Below are 16,447 nucleotides of genomic sequence, written 5' to 3'. Positions count from 1 at the left end.
GCTTCTCACTGTGGTGGCTTCTCTTGTTGCAGAGCACGGGCTCTAGGCACGTGGGCTTCAGTAATTGTGACACGTGGGCTCAGTAGTGTGTCTCGCGGGCTCTAGCGTGCAGGCTCAGTAGTTGTGGTGCACCGGCTTAGTTGCTCCACAGCATGTGGGATCCTCCCGGACCAGAGCTCGAATCTGTGTCCCCTGCATTGGCAGGCAGACTCCCAACCACTGAGCCACCAGGGAAGTACCCATTTCTTTTTTGTTATAGTCACAATTATGTTTTATTTTTTAGATTCCCCATATAAATGATATTATACAGAGTCTGTCTTTCTCCGTCTGACTTATTTCACTTAGCATAATGCCCTCCAAGTCCATCCATGTTGTTTCACATAACAAAATTTCACTCTTTTTTATGGCTGAGTAGTATTCCATTGTGTATATACATATACACACACCACATCTTCTTTACCCATTCATATGTTGATGGACACTTAGGTTACTTCCATATCTTGGCAATTGTAAATAGTGCTGCTATGAACATTGGGGTGAATGTATCTCTTCGAATTAATACTACACTTTTTTTTGTTTTTGGCCATGCTTGTGGCATGTGGGATCTTAGTTCCCCAACCAGGGATTGAACCCATGCCCCTGCAGTGGAAGTGTGGAGTCCTAAACACTGGACTGGACCACCAGGGAATTACCCCAAACCTATGCTTTTTAATTGCTACAACTTTAAAACCTATCTTGATATCTGGTAAAGCAAGTTCTACATTTTTTTAATCCAAGAGTGTCTTTGCTATTATTTTCCCCTTGCAATACAATGTACGTTTGGGATTTTTACTGGGATTGCATTAAGTCTACAAATTGACCTGAGGGAATCGATATCTTTATAATAATCATTCTTTCAGTGTAAAAGCATAGTAAAACTCTCCATCTACTTAAGTCTGTTAAAAATACTTTTCAATAATGTTTTATAATGTTCTCTATATATTGATACTTTTTTCCTTGCACTTCTTTGTTTGACCTAGGTATCTTTTAGTTTACTCTAAGATTCTTTTAGTTTTTACTGCTATTGCATATGCTATCTTTTAAAAAATTATATTTTATTATTCCTCACCTACTAGAATAATATTGATTTCAGTATGTTTATCTTGTAGGCACAAACTTGTTGAAACTTTTTACTAGTTCCAATAGTTTACTTGAAGATTTTTTGGATTGTTTTCTTCAGACAATCATATCCTCTGTAAGTACGGGTAGTTTTCTTTCTTCTTTTAAAATCCTTATGTCTTTACACTGGCACAGAAAAAAAAAAAAAAGACACATAGATCAATGGAACAGAATAGAGAGCCAGAAATAAACCCATGCACTTATGGTCAATTAATCTATGACAAAGGAGGCAAGAATACACAATGGAGAAAAGCCAGTCTCTTCAATAAGTGGTGCTGGGAAAACTGGACAGCTACATGTAAAAGAATGAGATTAGAACATTTCCTTACACCATATACAAAAATAAACTCAAAATGGATTAAAGACCTAAAAGTAAGCTTTTGCACAGCAAAGGAAACCATCAACAAAATGAAAAGACAACCTACTGAATGGGAGAAAATATTTGCAAATGTTGTGACTGACAAGGGGTTAATATCCAAAATATATAAACAGCTCATACAATTCTATACCAAAAAAACAGACAATCCAATCAAAAAAATGGGCTGAAGATTGGAGTAGACATTTTTTCAAAGAACACATACAGATGGCAACGGGCACATGAAAAGATGTTCAACATTGCTAATCATCAGAGAAATGCAAATCAGACCCATAGTGAGAGATCACCTCACACCTGTCAGAATGGCCATCATCAAAAAGACCACAAATAACAAATATTGGCAAGAATGTGGTAAAAAGGGAATGCGTGTACACTGTTGGTGGGAATGTCAATTGGTGCAGCAACTAAGGAAAACAGTGTGGAGGTTCCTCAAAAACTAAAAATAGAACTACCATATGACCCACCAATTCCACTCCTGGGTATATATCCAAAAAAAAAAAAAAAAAAAAACCCAAACCAAAAACAGTAATTTGAAAAGATACATGCACCCCAATATTCATTGCAGCATTATTTACAATTACCAAGATACGGAAGTTACCTAAGTGTCCATGAACAGATGAATGGATAAAGAAGAAGTAGTATATCAATGTGATGGGATATTACTCAGCCATAAAAAATAATGAAATTCTGCCATTTGCAACCATGTGGACAGAACTAGAGTGTATTATGTTTAGTGAAATAAGTCAGACAAAGAAAGACAAATACTCTGTTATCATTTACATGTGGAATCTAAAAAATAAACCAACTACAGAATATAACAGAAAAGAAACAGACTCACAGATATAGAGAACAAACTAGTTGTTACCATTGGGAAGAGGGAAGGGGGAGGGGCAAGATAGGGATATGGGATTAAGAGATACTAACTACTATCTATAAAACAGATAAGCAAGGGACCTCCCTGGTGGCGCAGTGGTTAAAAATCCATCTGCCAGTGGTTAAGAATCTGCCTGCCAATGCAGGGGACACGGGTTCGAGCCCTGCCCCGGGAAGATCCCACATGCCGCAGAGCACCTAAGCCCATGAGCCACAACTACTGAGCCTGCGCTCTAGAACCCATGAGCCACAACTGCTGAGCCCACGTGCCACAACTACTGAAGCCCGCGTGCCTGGAACCCGTGCTCTGCAACAAGAGAAGCCACTGCAATGATAAGCCCGTGAACCTCAATGAAGAGTAGCCCCTGCTCGCTGCAACTAGAGGAAGCCTGTGTGCAGCAACGAAGACCCAACGCAGCCAAAAGTAAATAAATAAATAAATTTAATAATTAAAAAAAAAGTTAATAAAATAGGTAAGCAACAGGATATATTGTACAACACACGGAAATTTTGTAATAACTTTTAATGGAGTATAATCTATAAAAATATTGAATCACTGTGTTGTACACCTGAAGCTAATATAATATTGTAAATCAGCTATAGTTCAATTTAAAAAATCCTTATACCTTTAATATTTTTACTTGCGTTCCAACCTCTAGTACACTGTTATATAGAAGCAGTGATAGACATTCTTGTCTTGATCCTAATGTGAAATAAACAGTTTTAATGTTTCACTATTAAGTATGAAGTTTGCTGTAGGTTTTGGTAAATACCCTTTATCAGCTTAAGGAAGTTCATATATTCCAAGTTGGCAAAGAGTTTTCATAATGAATATGTCTAGAATATTATGTTTTACACACATGTATATCTCATATAGTAGATATTTACATAACTCTTATATGGTATATGTGACCTATGTTATATAACATATACTGTACTAGTGTATATATGTGTGCGTCGAAGAAGAAAAACCATACAACTATTTCAGTACATATGTCTCTGTACTGAAAATAGAGACAATGGGAGAGTTAATGGCAAATAGATAATGGGAGATGGGACAGCTGAATTTTAAGGGGGTAGTGTTCATACAAAGGTCTGGTATTTATACAGAGGTCTGGAACAAGGGATCTAAAGTGAGCAGTTTTCTTTAGGAGTCTGGAGCTGAGTTATCTCTGCTTATAGGTCACACTGAACTCTAAAAACTCTCCCCAGGTACTTTGGCACCCAAGGATTAATTAGATAATTCTAGGGCAATGAATACAAAAACTATTCCATTTTTAAGGAGAAACAGATCACTAAACTCTTTATTTTATTTTACTTTAAAAAATTTATTTGTTTAATTTATTTTTGGATGCGTTCAGTCTTCATTGCTGCGCGTGGGCTTTCTCTAGTTGCAGAGGGCTGGGGCTACTCTTCGTTGCTGTGCGTGGGCTTCTCATTGCGGTGGCTTCTCTTGTTGCGGAGCACGGGCTTTAGGGCACAGGCTCAGTAGTTGTGGCACACGGGTTTAATTGCTCTGTGGCATGTGGGATCTTCCCAGACCAGGGCTCGAATCCATGTCCCCTGCATTGGCAAGCAGATTCTTAACCACTGCGCCACCAGGGAAGTCCCTAAACTCTTTATTAAAAACATGTATTTGGTAAATCTAGTTGGCTACATGGGGGCTTACACTGTGATTCTCTTTATTGCTACATATATTTTTCATACCAAGAAAGTTTTAAAAGAAAAATTTTTAGATAACTTTATTAAGTAGAGTGTAAAATAATCTCATCATCTAGTCATTTAACAAACATTTATTGAATGTTTATTATGTGGCAGTTACTGTGCTAGTCCATATGGGAGTACAAAGATATATAGGTACATATAAGTGCTATCAAATATGGTAAAAATATAATGTGCAGAAGGCATTAAGAGCTAGGAGGGACTCCTAGCTGGTGTGACCTGCACCACTTATTGGGGAAGACACAGGATAGAGAGCATGAATTTCTAAAGAGCCCATAGGGAAGCTTTGAAATTATAATGCAGAGTGGTACTAACATGCCTCTCCCCTTTTTTTTTGTGGGTCTCTTGCCTATGCCCAGTTTCTTAGTGGAGGTTGTTAAGCATTTTCAAGAGCCGGGGAAGTGAGGCTAAGAGTAAGTTTCACTCTGCTGTCTTGGTTTTTTGTTTTTAATTTATTTATTCATTTATTTATTTTTGGCTGTGCTGGTTCTTCGTTGTTGCGCAGGGGCTTTCTCTAGTTGCAGGGTGAGCAGGGGCTACTCTTCATTGCGGTGCGCGGGCTTCTCATTGCCTTGGCTTCTCTTGTTGTGGAGCATGGGCTCTAGGTGCGCGGGCTTCAGTAGTTGTGGCACGCAGGCTTCAGTAGTTGTGGCACGCGGGCTCTAGAGCGCAGACTCAGTAGTTGTGGTGCACGGTCTTAGTTGCTCCGTGCGTGGCATGTGGGATCCTCCCGGACTAGGGCTCGAACCTGTGTCCCCTGCATGGGCAGGCGGATTCTTAACCACTGCACCACCAGGGAAGTCCCCTGCTGTCTTGGTTTTAAAAGTTCAGTTTGGATTGGAGCATTGTCCTTGATTCCAAGAAATATTTCAATATTAAGAAACAGAAAAAAGTTTTTAAAAGCATAATTGTGACTCCAAACCTGCCATGGAAAGACTGATTTCAGTTACTTTCTAGGACAACCCTATGTTCTAGGCATTATCATTTCCTTTTAACCTGTTTAGGTTTTTAATTTACAAGGGTCAGAAAACCCATAGTAATGCCAGCCTACCTCTGTTTCTGGCTAGGTTAGTTTAACCTGTCTGGGCTTGTTTCCTCAGCAGCAGTAACTGTCTTGCCAATTTCACAGTAGTGGAGGGATCAAACAATGTAACAGATGCAAACACTCCTTGAAGAGCATAAAAGCACTAAATGTAAGTGAACTATCACTGTTATTTTTAAAGTCTTATCCATAATCTTGGGTATAATGCACGGCTGAGTGAGTCTAAGGTTGTAACTGAGTAGGACCTTATGTCGCCTTCCCAGGACAGGCCTTCCCCCATATCCTCTGCTTTAGCTCTTCTCTGAAGTACATAGATAACAGTATTTGATGCACATTTCCTGAGTTGTTTTACAGGTGTGAAAAATCCCCACCAAATGGATGATATTAACTACTTGGTGACCATGAGCACATAGCCCCAGGCCTCCTGGAGCCTAAGGACTGATAATGTTAACCCCTGTGACACCGCCCTGTTACCTCACCATCAGCCAATCAGAGAATTGTGCATGAGCTGATCACATACCCTGCGACTCCCCTCCCTCATCTGGCCTTTAAAAACGCTTTGCCAAAACCCTTTGGGGAGCTCAGGGATTTTCTGGGCCTGAGCCACCGGTCTCCTTGAATGGCCCTGCAATAAACCTTTCTCTTCTCCAGACTCCGACGTTTTGGTTTGTTTGGCCTCACTGTGCATCGGGCACACGAACTTGCGCTAACAAGGTGGCCAGACTTCACTGTTCCTGGTAGGTTTTCCACAGCCTCTGCTTCAGAATAAAAAAATTCCTTACATCCAGCCTTTACTTTGTTGACAGTTCGACACCCTCTTTATCTACATGCCCTGCTTGCTTTTTTGAGAGAGTGTAAATATAGGACAGCATTCTCCAAAACAGAGGAAAGAAGAGTATTTTCCTTAAAGACATGCCTTGCAAGTGCGGCCCAATCAACATTTATTGAATTCGAAGACAATAGAAGCTGGAGGTACACATGCAAAAACAGGGCATCTGCCTTGAGGAGCTTAAGAGCCCATCAACTGATAGTGGTAACCTGCTTCCTGTTAGGAGAGTGGGAGTTTCCTTCCACTTGCAGGATTGCAGGAGCCGCAGACCAGGAGGGGCAGAGGAGGACCCAGCTCGGCTCTGGAGGCCGTGGGCTACATGACAGCTCCCGCGCCCCCTTAGTGTTTGCGACTTGGAAGGCACCCCTTCTGCCATTCCCCTTTCTTGGTGCCGGGAGAAGATAAAAGATCCTTTTCTACGACTATAGTAGATACATCTCAAATCAGGACTTAGGACTTCAGCGCTTCAGCCCTCACTCCCTCCTAAGGAGCCACTGCACCCTCCAGCGGAGGAACGGCGGCGGAGCTCCAGGGGGCTCCCCAAACAGCTGAGCACCTTAAAGTCCTCCTTAAGGAGCTCGCTGTCTCCAGCCCCGCCCCTCGTGGAGTCCCGCCCCCGACGCGACCTCGTCCTGTGGCACCGATTGGTTGGCTCCTGTGCGTGAAGACGTTGCGTCGTGGGGCGGGGCGGAGGAGCGTTGTCCGTAGAGCCTCAGCCCTGTGTCCTCGGCCACCGCCCCCGCTGCTGCCCCGTATCCGCCCCTCGCCTGCCTTTAGAGGGTACAGGCGACAGCAGCTTCTCTAGGTGGTCAAACAGCCGCCAAACGTCTCCGTCGAGCTGCCTTTTCTAGCTGGCGGCTCTTCTGGGCTGGGTCCAGGTCGGGGGGTGGGGAAAAATGGCGCCGGCGCCCCAAGGCGTCCGGGAGGAGCCGCTGCTGGAGTGTGGGTCCGGACTGCTTTCCCGGCTACTCTTCCTCGCCCAGGCAGTCCTCCTCCTGCTGCCGGCCGCCCGGGCAGGCCTCTGCCCTGCGCCCTGCTCCTGCCGCATCCCTCTGTTGGATTGCAGTCGCAGGAAACTGCCAGCGCCCGGCTGGAGGGCGCTGTCGAGCTCGCTGCCCCCCGACGCCGTCAGCCTGTGAGTAGAGTTGCCGGGCGGGGGACCAAAGGAAAGGGGGTGCTCCCCTTCCTCGAGGGTCAGGAGGGAGACGGGCCTGGTCGGAGGGCGCGGCCAGAAGCCTAAGTTCTGAAGGGGAATGCCATTGCGATGTTGTGAACTTTTTTTTGTGGGGGGTGGTGGTGGTTGGAGCCTGAAAACCTGGTGTTCAGGTTCTGGAGACTTGTACGAAGACCAGGGTTAAATTTCTTGGGAGCAGGGAGTCTCTGATTCCTGGGCTGAGTTGGGGCGGCGATACTGTTAAGGGCTCACTGGTCCTGGGCTCCGGCATTGGCTCTTGAATGGTTGGGGCTCCTCGCTCACTTTGGGCTGCATCATCCTGTGCCTCAGCTTGAATGGTCCTCAAGCACGTGATTTTATAACCACGATCATAAAGACTTATGAACTGTTTTTTGGCTGTAGTTCACGTTTTGGCTAATTTTGTGCTGTATTTTTGACAACTGGGTTAAAACTTCATGTGTTAACTACATCCAGTACCACCTTGAACAAATATCTTTACAAATAGCATTTTTGATCTAATTTAGGATTCACCTTGTAAAGAAGGGAAGGTGTATCTGTTACAAAATTAAGTGATGTTTTGTTTTCAGTGCATTTCCTTGTGGCAAAGAACTTAAAAATCAGTCCTCTTTGTTTATGTGTGAGAAGCAAGTACAATGGTTGGATGAATTCTTCCGGAGACTCCGCTGCAGAGTGCTCATCTAGACAGGCCTGTGTTAGACAGTGGCACCTGGAGAGCTCATTAGTCTGAGTCAGCCTGGTGGCATTAGGAGCAACAGTAGGTATTAAATGCTGCAATTATGGAGCTTGTTAACCACTAACATACGGTTATTTCTCTGCCGCTAACTGAGCAATGTATTTATTAATTGACAGACTTCTAACAGAGTCATCTCTAAAAAAAGACCTGTCACAAAAAAAAAAAAAAAAAAAAAAGCTCAAGGTGTGATTAAAACATGAGGGGATGTTTGGATTTCCATTGGAAATGGAATACAAATAGAAGGGCTCTCTTTGCAGAGGTTAAAGTGTGTATACATTTGCAAATAGCTTATGTTAGATAGGAAAGGAAGCCACCTCATAAATTCCTTGAGAAAATTAAGGTAACTTAAATAACCAAATGTAGTAGCATAGATTTGCAGTGTAATAAGGTGTTTCCTGTTGTTTTATGATAGTGACACCTGTAGCTAATTCTGGTTCTGTTGATGCAAATAACATTTAGAAATTCATATCAGTTGCAGCATAGTCTGAATTAAACCTAGCATAACATCTCAGTAATGCAGTAACTACCTTTTTCTAAGAAATTCTTGGAACAACTACCTGATTCTGAGAAACTGAATCTGATTATGACAGACTAAATCTGGTGCAGGTTTAAAAACAACACAACTTCATTTAGCTGTAATTGAAATAAATGTGGCCTACTTTTTAAGATCCTCCATTGGTAGATAAACAATAATTAGAAATAGTTTTATGTAAGATACATTTATTTTGTGTGTAGGTTTGATTTTTTTTAATCAAGACAAATTGCCTAAAGCCAAATGACATTCAAAAATTTTAAATGTCCTATAATGAAATTGACATTTTCAGTTGAAGTGAAATGCCTTGGAGAGCAATTCTCTTGTAGAAATGTAATTGGATGGAAGTCTTACATTAGCAGAAGAACTCTTAGAATATTAAAGGATGAGGTTGTGCTGTTTTAAACTGAGAAATGTAATATTTTTCATCAGTTGCCTTCAGCTATAAAACAGGTACATGTGGTTTTCTTTATGTAATTTTGAATTTTTAAAACACATGCAATGCTTTAAATAGTGATTCAAACTCAAATGCTCAGACTTGCAGCAATCATCAAAAAGATGGTAGACAAAATTCCTTAACCCTGGGTTTTAAAATATGTATCTGCCCCCAGTTACTGGCACAGAGCCCTTGAAACCCTTGTATCAATAATTTCCAAAGTGATCGGAGAACTAGGAGCACCTTTCCTTTTTATATTTGGTCTTTGACCCTAATTCCTGGCACAGAGCTCCTACATCTCTTGGACTCTCCTGGGTGATAGGAGTATCTTTTGACCTAACGAGGTGACTCTTGGTCGGCGCCTGGATAACTTCAGGATTGGGGTGGGTCACCAGAAAGACCAAGCTGTGCTTAGAAGCTTGGAACTTTCAGCCCCACCCCCGCCATCCTACAGAAGAGGAGAGGGGCTAGAGATTGAGGTAGTAATTGATCATGCCCATGTGATGAAGCCTCCATAAAAATTTTCAAAGTATGGAGTTCAGAGAGCTTCTGAGTTGGTGAACACACCTACCAGGAGGTATGCTGTGAGGGTGGTGCATCCCAACTCCATGGAAACAGAAGCTCCTGCGCCAGACCCTTCTGGATCTCGCGCTATGTATCTCTTCATCTGGCTGTTCATCTGTGTCCTTTATCATGTCTTTTGTTATATAGTTAACCAGTAAACATAAGTAAGTGTTTTCCTGAGTTCTGTGAGGTGTTCTAACAGTGCTTGAATCCAAGGAGGGGGGTCGTGGCAACCTCCAATTTGTAGCCAAGTTGGACAGAAGTTGTGGGTAACATGGGGAGCTACTGCTTGTGATTGGTTTCTGAAGTGGGAGGCCATCTTATGGGACTGAGAGCTTAACCAGTGAGGTCTGCACTAACTCCAGTTAGTGTCAGAATTGAATTGAATTGCAGGACATCTCGCTGGTGTTGGAGAATTGGTTGGTATGGGGAGAAACATCTAGTGTCAAAGTACTGTGTGTGTGAGTAAAGGAAGAAACCAGTGACAAAAATTTTTTGCTTGAGCAAACTTTAGTCAGGCTCCTGAACCTTATCCTGGGCCATCTGTGCACACCCTTGTAAAATGCAGTTTTAGCAGTATCCCTGCTAAGTTAGTTTAGTAGGAATCCCCCACCCTCAACGTCTGATCAGATTCCTCCTCCTGTACCATCCCCCAGGTGATCTCTGAGTACCCTGGCCTGTCTTCAGCAAGAATCCTGTTGGGTCTGTTTAGTTAAAAACCCCCTTACCAGATGTTTTCTCTTAGTAGTTTTCCATTCACCGACCCCACTCTGCTCCTTAGCTATAAGTTTTCTTTTATTCATGGAGTATTCAGAGTTAAGCCCAATCTCTTTCCCCCACTTTAAAGTTTCACTGTAGTGGTTCCTTTATGAATCGAGAAAGCCCCATCCCCCAAAGTCTTCCTTACCATGCTTTAACAAGTATCATTGAGTATTTTTTTTCCTTTTAACAGTTATGGTGCCACAACTCGGGATAGGATCAGATTCATCATTGGACCCCCGGACCTCTCACCCAGGACCCTAAGTGCGTACCTTTGAAGCCTTTATCTTCACTCCTGACTGATTGATCGGGGATCCATTGTTGAGTCCGACTCCTGAACCATTGCTCCGGACAAACGTCCGTGGAAGCTGGTAAGGACAGATTTTGATTGTTAAGAGTCTGAGTACAGTTGACCTTGAACAACATGGGTTTGAACTGTGTAGGTCCACTTATATGCAGATTTTTTTCAATAGTAAGTACTCCAGCACTACACGGTCCATGGTTGGTTGAATCCATGGATGCAGAGCCTTGGATACAAAGGAACTGCACGTATGGAAGGCAATTACAAGTTATATGTGGATTTTTAACTTCGCAGAGGGTCGGTGCTCCTAACCTTAGTGTTGTTCAAGGGTCAACTGTATACTCCAGAAGTTGGGATAGAGTCCCAGATAAACACAGGCTGGGTTAGAGTGCCAGGTTTCTCTGTTTGTAAGAAAGCTCAGTTAGAGTCCTAGGCTTCTTTGTCTGAAAGGTACTTACTGGGTTGGAAATCTCTCCTTCCTGGCTCTTTTTTTCCTGAGTGGTGATTATTTATTCCCTGACTCTTTGGGCTGGAAGTCTCTTCTTCCTGGCTCTTTTTTTATTATTCCCTGACTCCTTATGCTGGAAGTCTTTCTTCCTGGCTCTCTGTGAGGCCTCTTTGTTCTCTCTCTTGGGTCCTGCTTTTCCCATGAGAACTTATATCAGATGGCTCAAGCCCCCTTCTTGAACCCCTGCTGAGTATATTCTCTGTCTACCTCCATTCTTGTTGGCATGCTTTTGTTGAGGATAATGTGGAACTTCACTGGCTTCTTTCGGAAACTTGTGATCTCTTCACACTGGCTCCGCTAAGACGTCTCCCTTCTCATTGCTTCTGCTCCTCCTTTGCCCTCTCACCACCTTCAGTCTTCCCTCCAGTTCCCTTGAATAGTATGATATGTCCTTCTCAAAGCCCCTTCATCTTCCATCCCCTGCCAGACCTTTTTCCACCTCAGTCTTTATAGTCACTTGATCTTTGGACCCCCTGCCCTCCACTGGAGGCTGTTAAGAAACTTAGGGACCCCCCAAAACAACTACTTGAAGCTGAAAAGGAAAAAGGCTAATTGGAAATAGACTGGATGTTTTCAGCAGTTGGATGGGCTTTGGAGACCTGCAGACAGCCTCTAGATGCCTCTAGATGTCTCCTTGGTCAACACCTAAAATTTTGTCCATAGCCTCCATAAGATTACATATCAGGGCAAGGGAAGGTGGTCTGTACAATATTGGTAAACAGGTAACCTAAACTTGTTCCATTTGTCATAAACACAATTCACATAAAAACAGAAAGTAGAGAAAAGACAAGAGATTATTATTTTATATAAACCAGTGAGTTTGTATTACTATGTTTTACTAACTAACTCATGACTAAAATTTTCCAGTGAAAACGTAAGATCTCTATTAGCATCTGTCTGTATGTTTATGTATGTCTGTATATATGTTGTAGAGGTGTGCTGTTTTTCTACTTCTAGATGGTATTACCAAATTAATTTATAAAATCCAATCCTGTTCAGATTAGCTTAGAGATAAATGAGCAATCACATAAATTAAGTATTCCTGAAACTCTCAGAAACAGAAGCTCAGTGTTTTAAGTTTACATGATCTGGGATAATTTTTTGTAAATCTAATTTGAAAATTGTTGGTAAAATAAAAGCAGACATGTCTTCAGAGTTGTCAGCATTAAATATAGTGCAGACATTAAATCTAAACTAAGAACAAAATGTACAAAAAAAATGAATTGCTTCCTGTATGTCAAGCACGGCAGTAAAATAAAGAAAAAAGGGGGAAATACCATGTATGTAACTTTTTAGGTTTTTGCTTCTGTGATGTTTGCCTAACATGCATGTGTTATAAAAAATAGTTAATAGGGAAATAACTTCAGATGATGGCTGGCTTTGTTTGGTGTTGTGTCTGCCTAAAATAAAAATCAAGGTCATTTGTAAGTAAGATAAACTACTGAAACATTCATTATTGAACCTAAATTTAAGTTTATATACTTTTGGCATCTTGTTTTTACATGTTATACAGAAACAAGAATTTTGGATCTATTAGTAAACATTCTTTTGCTACACTGAAAAATTGTACTAAGAGGAATCATATGCCTGTAGAAATTGCAAAATTGTATATTCAGAAATATACTAGTCTACTACAGAAAACTGATACATGACAGACCACAATTGCCTACGTCCTAGTTTTCTCTGTTAAAAAAAAGATTATTAATGGTTAAAAATCATAATATATGTAAATGAAACTACTAGAAACTGTAAGAATGAAGAGAAATAATTTTGTATGCAAGGTATGAAGGATGTGTTTTAGTTAAGGGAAAAAAAGATTTTTATTCTAAGGTAGAATGAGTTCCAGAATGAGAAAGAGGAAAACTACAGTACAAAAACTGAATAGATATTAGAAAAATGGTTGTAGAAGATTTGCAGAACAGGAATTTTGTGTTTGGTTAAGTTGCTAAGATTGAATGGATTTATTTATAAGTTACAAAAAAAGTGAACTTTAATATCAAAAGTGTACTGGAATTCCCTCGCGGTCCAGTGGTTAGGACTTGGCGCTTTCACTGCCTCGGCCTGGGTTCAATCCCTGGTGGGTTCAATCCCTGGTCGGGGAGCTAAGATCCTGCAATCTGCGCGGTGCGGCCAAAAAACAAACACAAAAGTGTACTGATGCAAAACTAGAATCCCAAAGTTTTATTGGATTGTTGGTCTGTTCTTATTAAGAAACTGTAAAAAGGTTTACCTTTTAAGTAGTCTGCCTAGGAAACAAAGATTTTGTGTCTTATCAAAATAATTTCCTGTGTTTGATGTTGTCTTTATCAGGTGTCTGATTACTCTAAAACATTGAGTTTTCTCAATATTAGAAGAGCTAAGTTTTTTTTTTTTTTTAAACAACTATGTGACTTTCTGTATTTGCCTTTGAAATCTTCTGTCACTTTGTTTAAATGGATAACTAAGTATTGTTTCACAGTGACCTGTGATCTTATTTAGTCAAGTGTTTAAACTTTTCAGTATTTTTGACAACTTCTCAAAATCAGATTCTAAATGGAGTCTTTTTGACTCCATTTAGAATGGAGTCTTGAACTAACTTCGAGACTTTCCAGAGGCCCCTGGAAAATCTCAAAGGATGTGTCTCTCACATTGTAAAAGGATATGTTAAACTAATTAGGTTTATTTGGTATTTTAAATTACATGAGAAGCATAGTCAAATAAGTGAGGACAAATATTCTTAGGTTATAGACATACGGATATATGTTACTAATAATAGGTATTCCAGAGAAGTATGAAGTTCATAGAGATTTGAAATAGCCTTGTTGTCTGGTTATTATGATAAAATATTGTATGCCACAGAAATAACTAATTTTTCTTATCAAATGAACTCTCATCAGAACTTTAACCATGGCCATTTTAAGTCTTTTTTCATTCACGGACAAGTTGTTGTTTTACTCTCATTCTTCTCTGAAAGCATTAACAGTCAGCCACAGGCAAGAATGCTCCATGATGCCCATCAGTAAGGCCATGCCACGAGATTGAGAGAATTTCCAGAAGAAATGAAGAAGCTGATGGATTTATGAAACTGTTAACCCAAGATCAAGTAGAACAAGAGTTAATTACATTGGACTGAATAAACTGATGAGGATGGTTAAAACTTTTTTATCACTCTTTGTTTGAAACATTACTGGTTCTTTAATGTTTTGTTCTTCAGATTTAAATAACCTTTTTCGGACTTCCCTGGTGGCGCAGTGGTTAAGAATCCGCCTGCCAACGCAGGGGACACGGGTTTGAGCCCTGGTCCGGGAAGATCCCACATGCCGCGGAGCAACTAAGCCCGTGCGCCACAACTACTGAAGCCCGTGCACCTACAGCCCGTGCTCCGCAACAAGAGAAACCACCACAATGAGAAGCCCGCACACCACAACGAAGAGTAGCCCCTGCTCGCTGCAACTGGAGAAAGCCCCCACGCATCAATGAAGAGCCAACGCAGCCAAAAATAAATAAATTAATTAATTAAAAACAAACAAACAAAAAATAAATAACCTTTTTCTTTTCTCTTATGTTATCTATAGCTTACAACAGTAATCTGGTAGATAATACCTTTGTGAACAAAGATGAAACAATTACTTTTTCTCCCTACCTGATTGCTCCAGAATTCAGAAACTTTTAGCCAGTATTCTTATTTTCATGACAATGTGTAGTTTAAGTTCAATAAGAATGTGCTCTTGTAAGAGGATACAATTGGAAATATAGGTTATATTACCATGGCTTTGACTGAAATGTTATATTTAAGAGTGAACTGCATAGAATCTGGTTTAAGGGACTAAGGTTGCCTCCATGGAACCAGTTTTTCCAACCTTCTTGGAAAAACTGGCCTGCTCTCTGGCTTACAGGGTTCTCAGCCTCATAGGTGAGTAAGGAAAGTCACTTCCTGGCAGGCCCAGGAACCTTAGGATATCTTGGGGACATCAAGAAGAGAGATATTCACCTGAATCTTTAAGAATGGGAGATGAAGTCTGGTGGCTAGTTCCTGAGCTGGCTTCCTAGCCTCGAGAGGCTTTTAAAAGCCTAATCTGAGATTCCTCATGAAAAGTTTCAGCAAAACCAACTCAAAAAGAGCCTGCCTGTATGGTCAGTAACTATTCTTGCTGCACTTACGTGAATAATCAGGACAAATCTAATGAGACCAGAATTATGTAAACAAGAAATAAAAGGTTAACTATAGAGAGAAGTTTTTTTTGTTTCAGTGTAAAACTGTAGTGCACCCTTGTGGCCTCCATCTTGCACACTGGCCCGTCCTTACCACATTCTCAATTCTGGTTTCCTCCAGTATCTGACTCTAACTCTCCAAACTAATGTTTCCAGTGTTTTTTTTTTCCCACCCTCCTGACGTGATCACTGAGAACTAAAATTGCCCTTTTCCTGAAATCCTGCAAGCTGAAGCTGGATGACTTGATATAAACTTAAAAAAAAAAGACCACAACACATTGTATATGGGCAACCTTTGTGCCTTCTGCTGTGTGGACCACTTACAGAGTTCACCAGGACATTTAATGCCATCCATCACCAGAGACATTCAAACTGCAAACCAGGAAACTTCTTCAGGTGGCCACTGCCATCCTCATTCTACCATTTAAAGATGCTTCAAGTTCAAATCTAAGAATCCCAACTGGCTACCCTCTGGACTGAGAAACTGGATCTCTAACTATTAAGTTTGGCTTTTATTTTCATAGAAACTCCCCTCATTAAATACCTGACTGCTGGTACCATTGAGCAAATATAATACCAAGTCCCTACAGAAGGTTCACCTGGTCCTTAATGAGCAAAAGGCTACTGAATGAGAAAATAGACATATTGTTCGGAGGAAAGAAGAATGTCTCTTCTTTCCTTGAACAAGAAAGGGGCCTGACAAAGATTCTTTGACTAAATTTTAATTGACTCCTGAACCACCTTCATCCAGGCTCATTTGTATACTTCCTTGTAAAATGCAGTTTTAGCAAGAATCCTGCTAAGTCAGTTTAGCAAGAAACCCTTGGTACCTGATCTGGTTTCTCATCTTCCACCATCCTCCAGGTGATGTCTGATCACCATGGCTTGTCTTCAGGAGGAATCCACTTAGGTCTATTTAGCCAGAACCCCCCTTACCCTTGTTTCCAGTTTTCCATCCACTGATTTTGTCCACCCTGCTCCATGGCTATAACTTCACACTTGCCCATGCAGTATTTGGAGTTGAGCCCAATTTTTTTCCCCCACTGCAATATTTCATCATAGTGGGCCCTATACCCTTAGAGATAACTTGCACCACCTTGAATAAAGCCTTTCTTAACCAGGTTTTAACACGTGTCATTGAATTTTTTTTTTTTTTCTTTTAACACAGAGTTTTTCCTAGACATTTGGTATCACAGGAGTGAGATTTGCTAGAGTGGATCTGGCTAAT

At 41.0% G+C, this 16,447-nt stretch overlaps 1 protein-coding gene across 3 annotated transcripts in view; it reads left to right on the top strand.

Annotated features, from left to right (window-relative positions):
• The first annotated feature begins 2,954 nt into the window (after positions 1-2,954).
• Positions 2,955-16,447, top strand: part of LRIG2 (leucine rich repeats and immunoglobulin like domains 2) — a 67,117-nt gene continuing 53,624 nt past the window's right edge. For 2 of the 3 annotated variants that reach the window (XM_082458230.1, XM_082458229.1), the window contains exon 1: positions 2,955-7,135. In XM_082458230.1, coding sequence (XP_082314356.1) covers positions 6,897-7,135 — 239 coding nt within the window. In that variant the 5' untranslated portion in view covers positions 2,955-6,896. Of the gene's footprint in view, positions 7,136-10,412; positions 10,591-16,447 lie in introns of all 3 variants that reach the window. The other variant, XM_082458231.1, reaches the window with a different exon arrangement.

Source organism: Balaenoptera physalus, assembly GCF_965194825.1.
Source record: "Balaenoptera physalus genome assembly, chromosome: 1".
Taxonomy (NCBI): Eukaryota; Metazoa; Chordata; class Mammalia; order Artiodactyla; family Balaenopteridae; genus Balaenoptera; species Balaenoptera physalus.
Note: the sequence above shows the minus strand (reverse complement) of the source record. Positions and strands in the feature narration are given on the sequence as shown.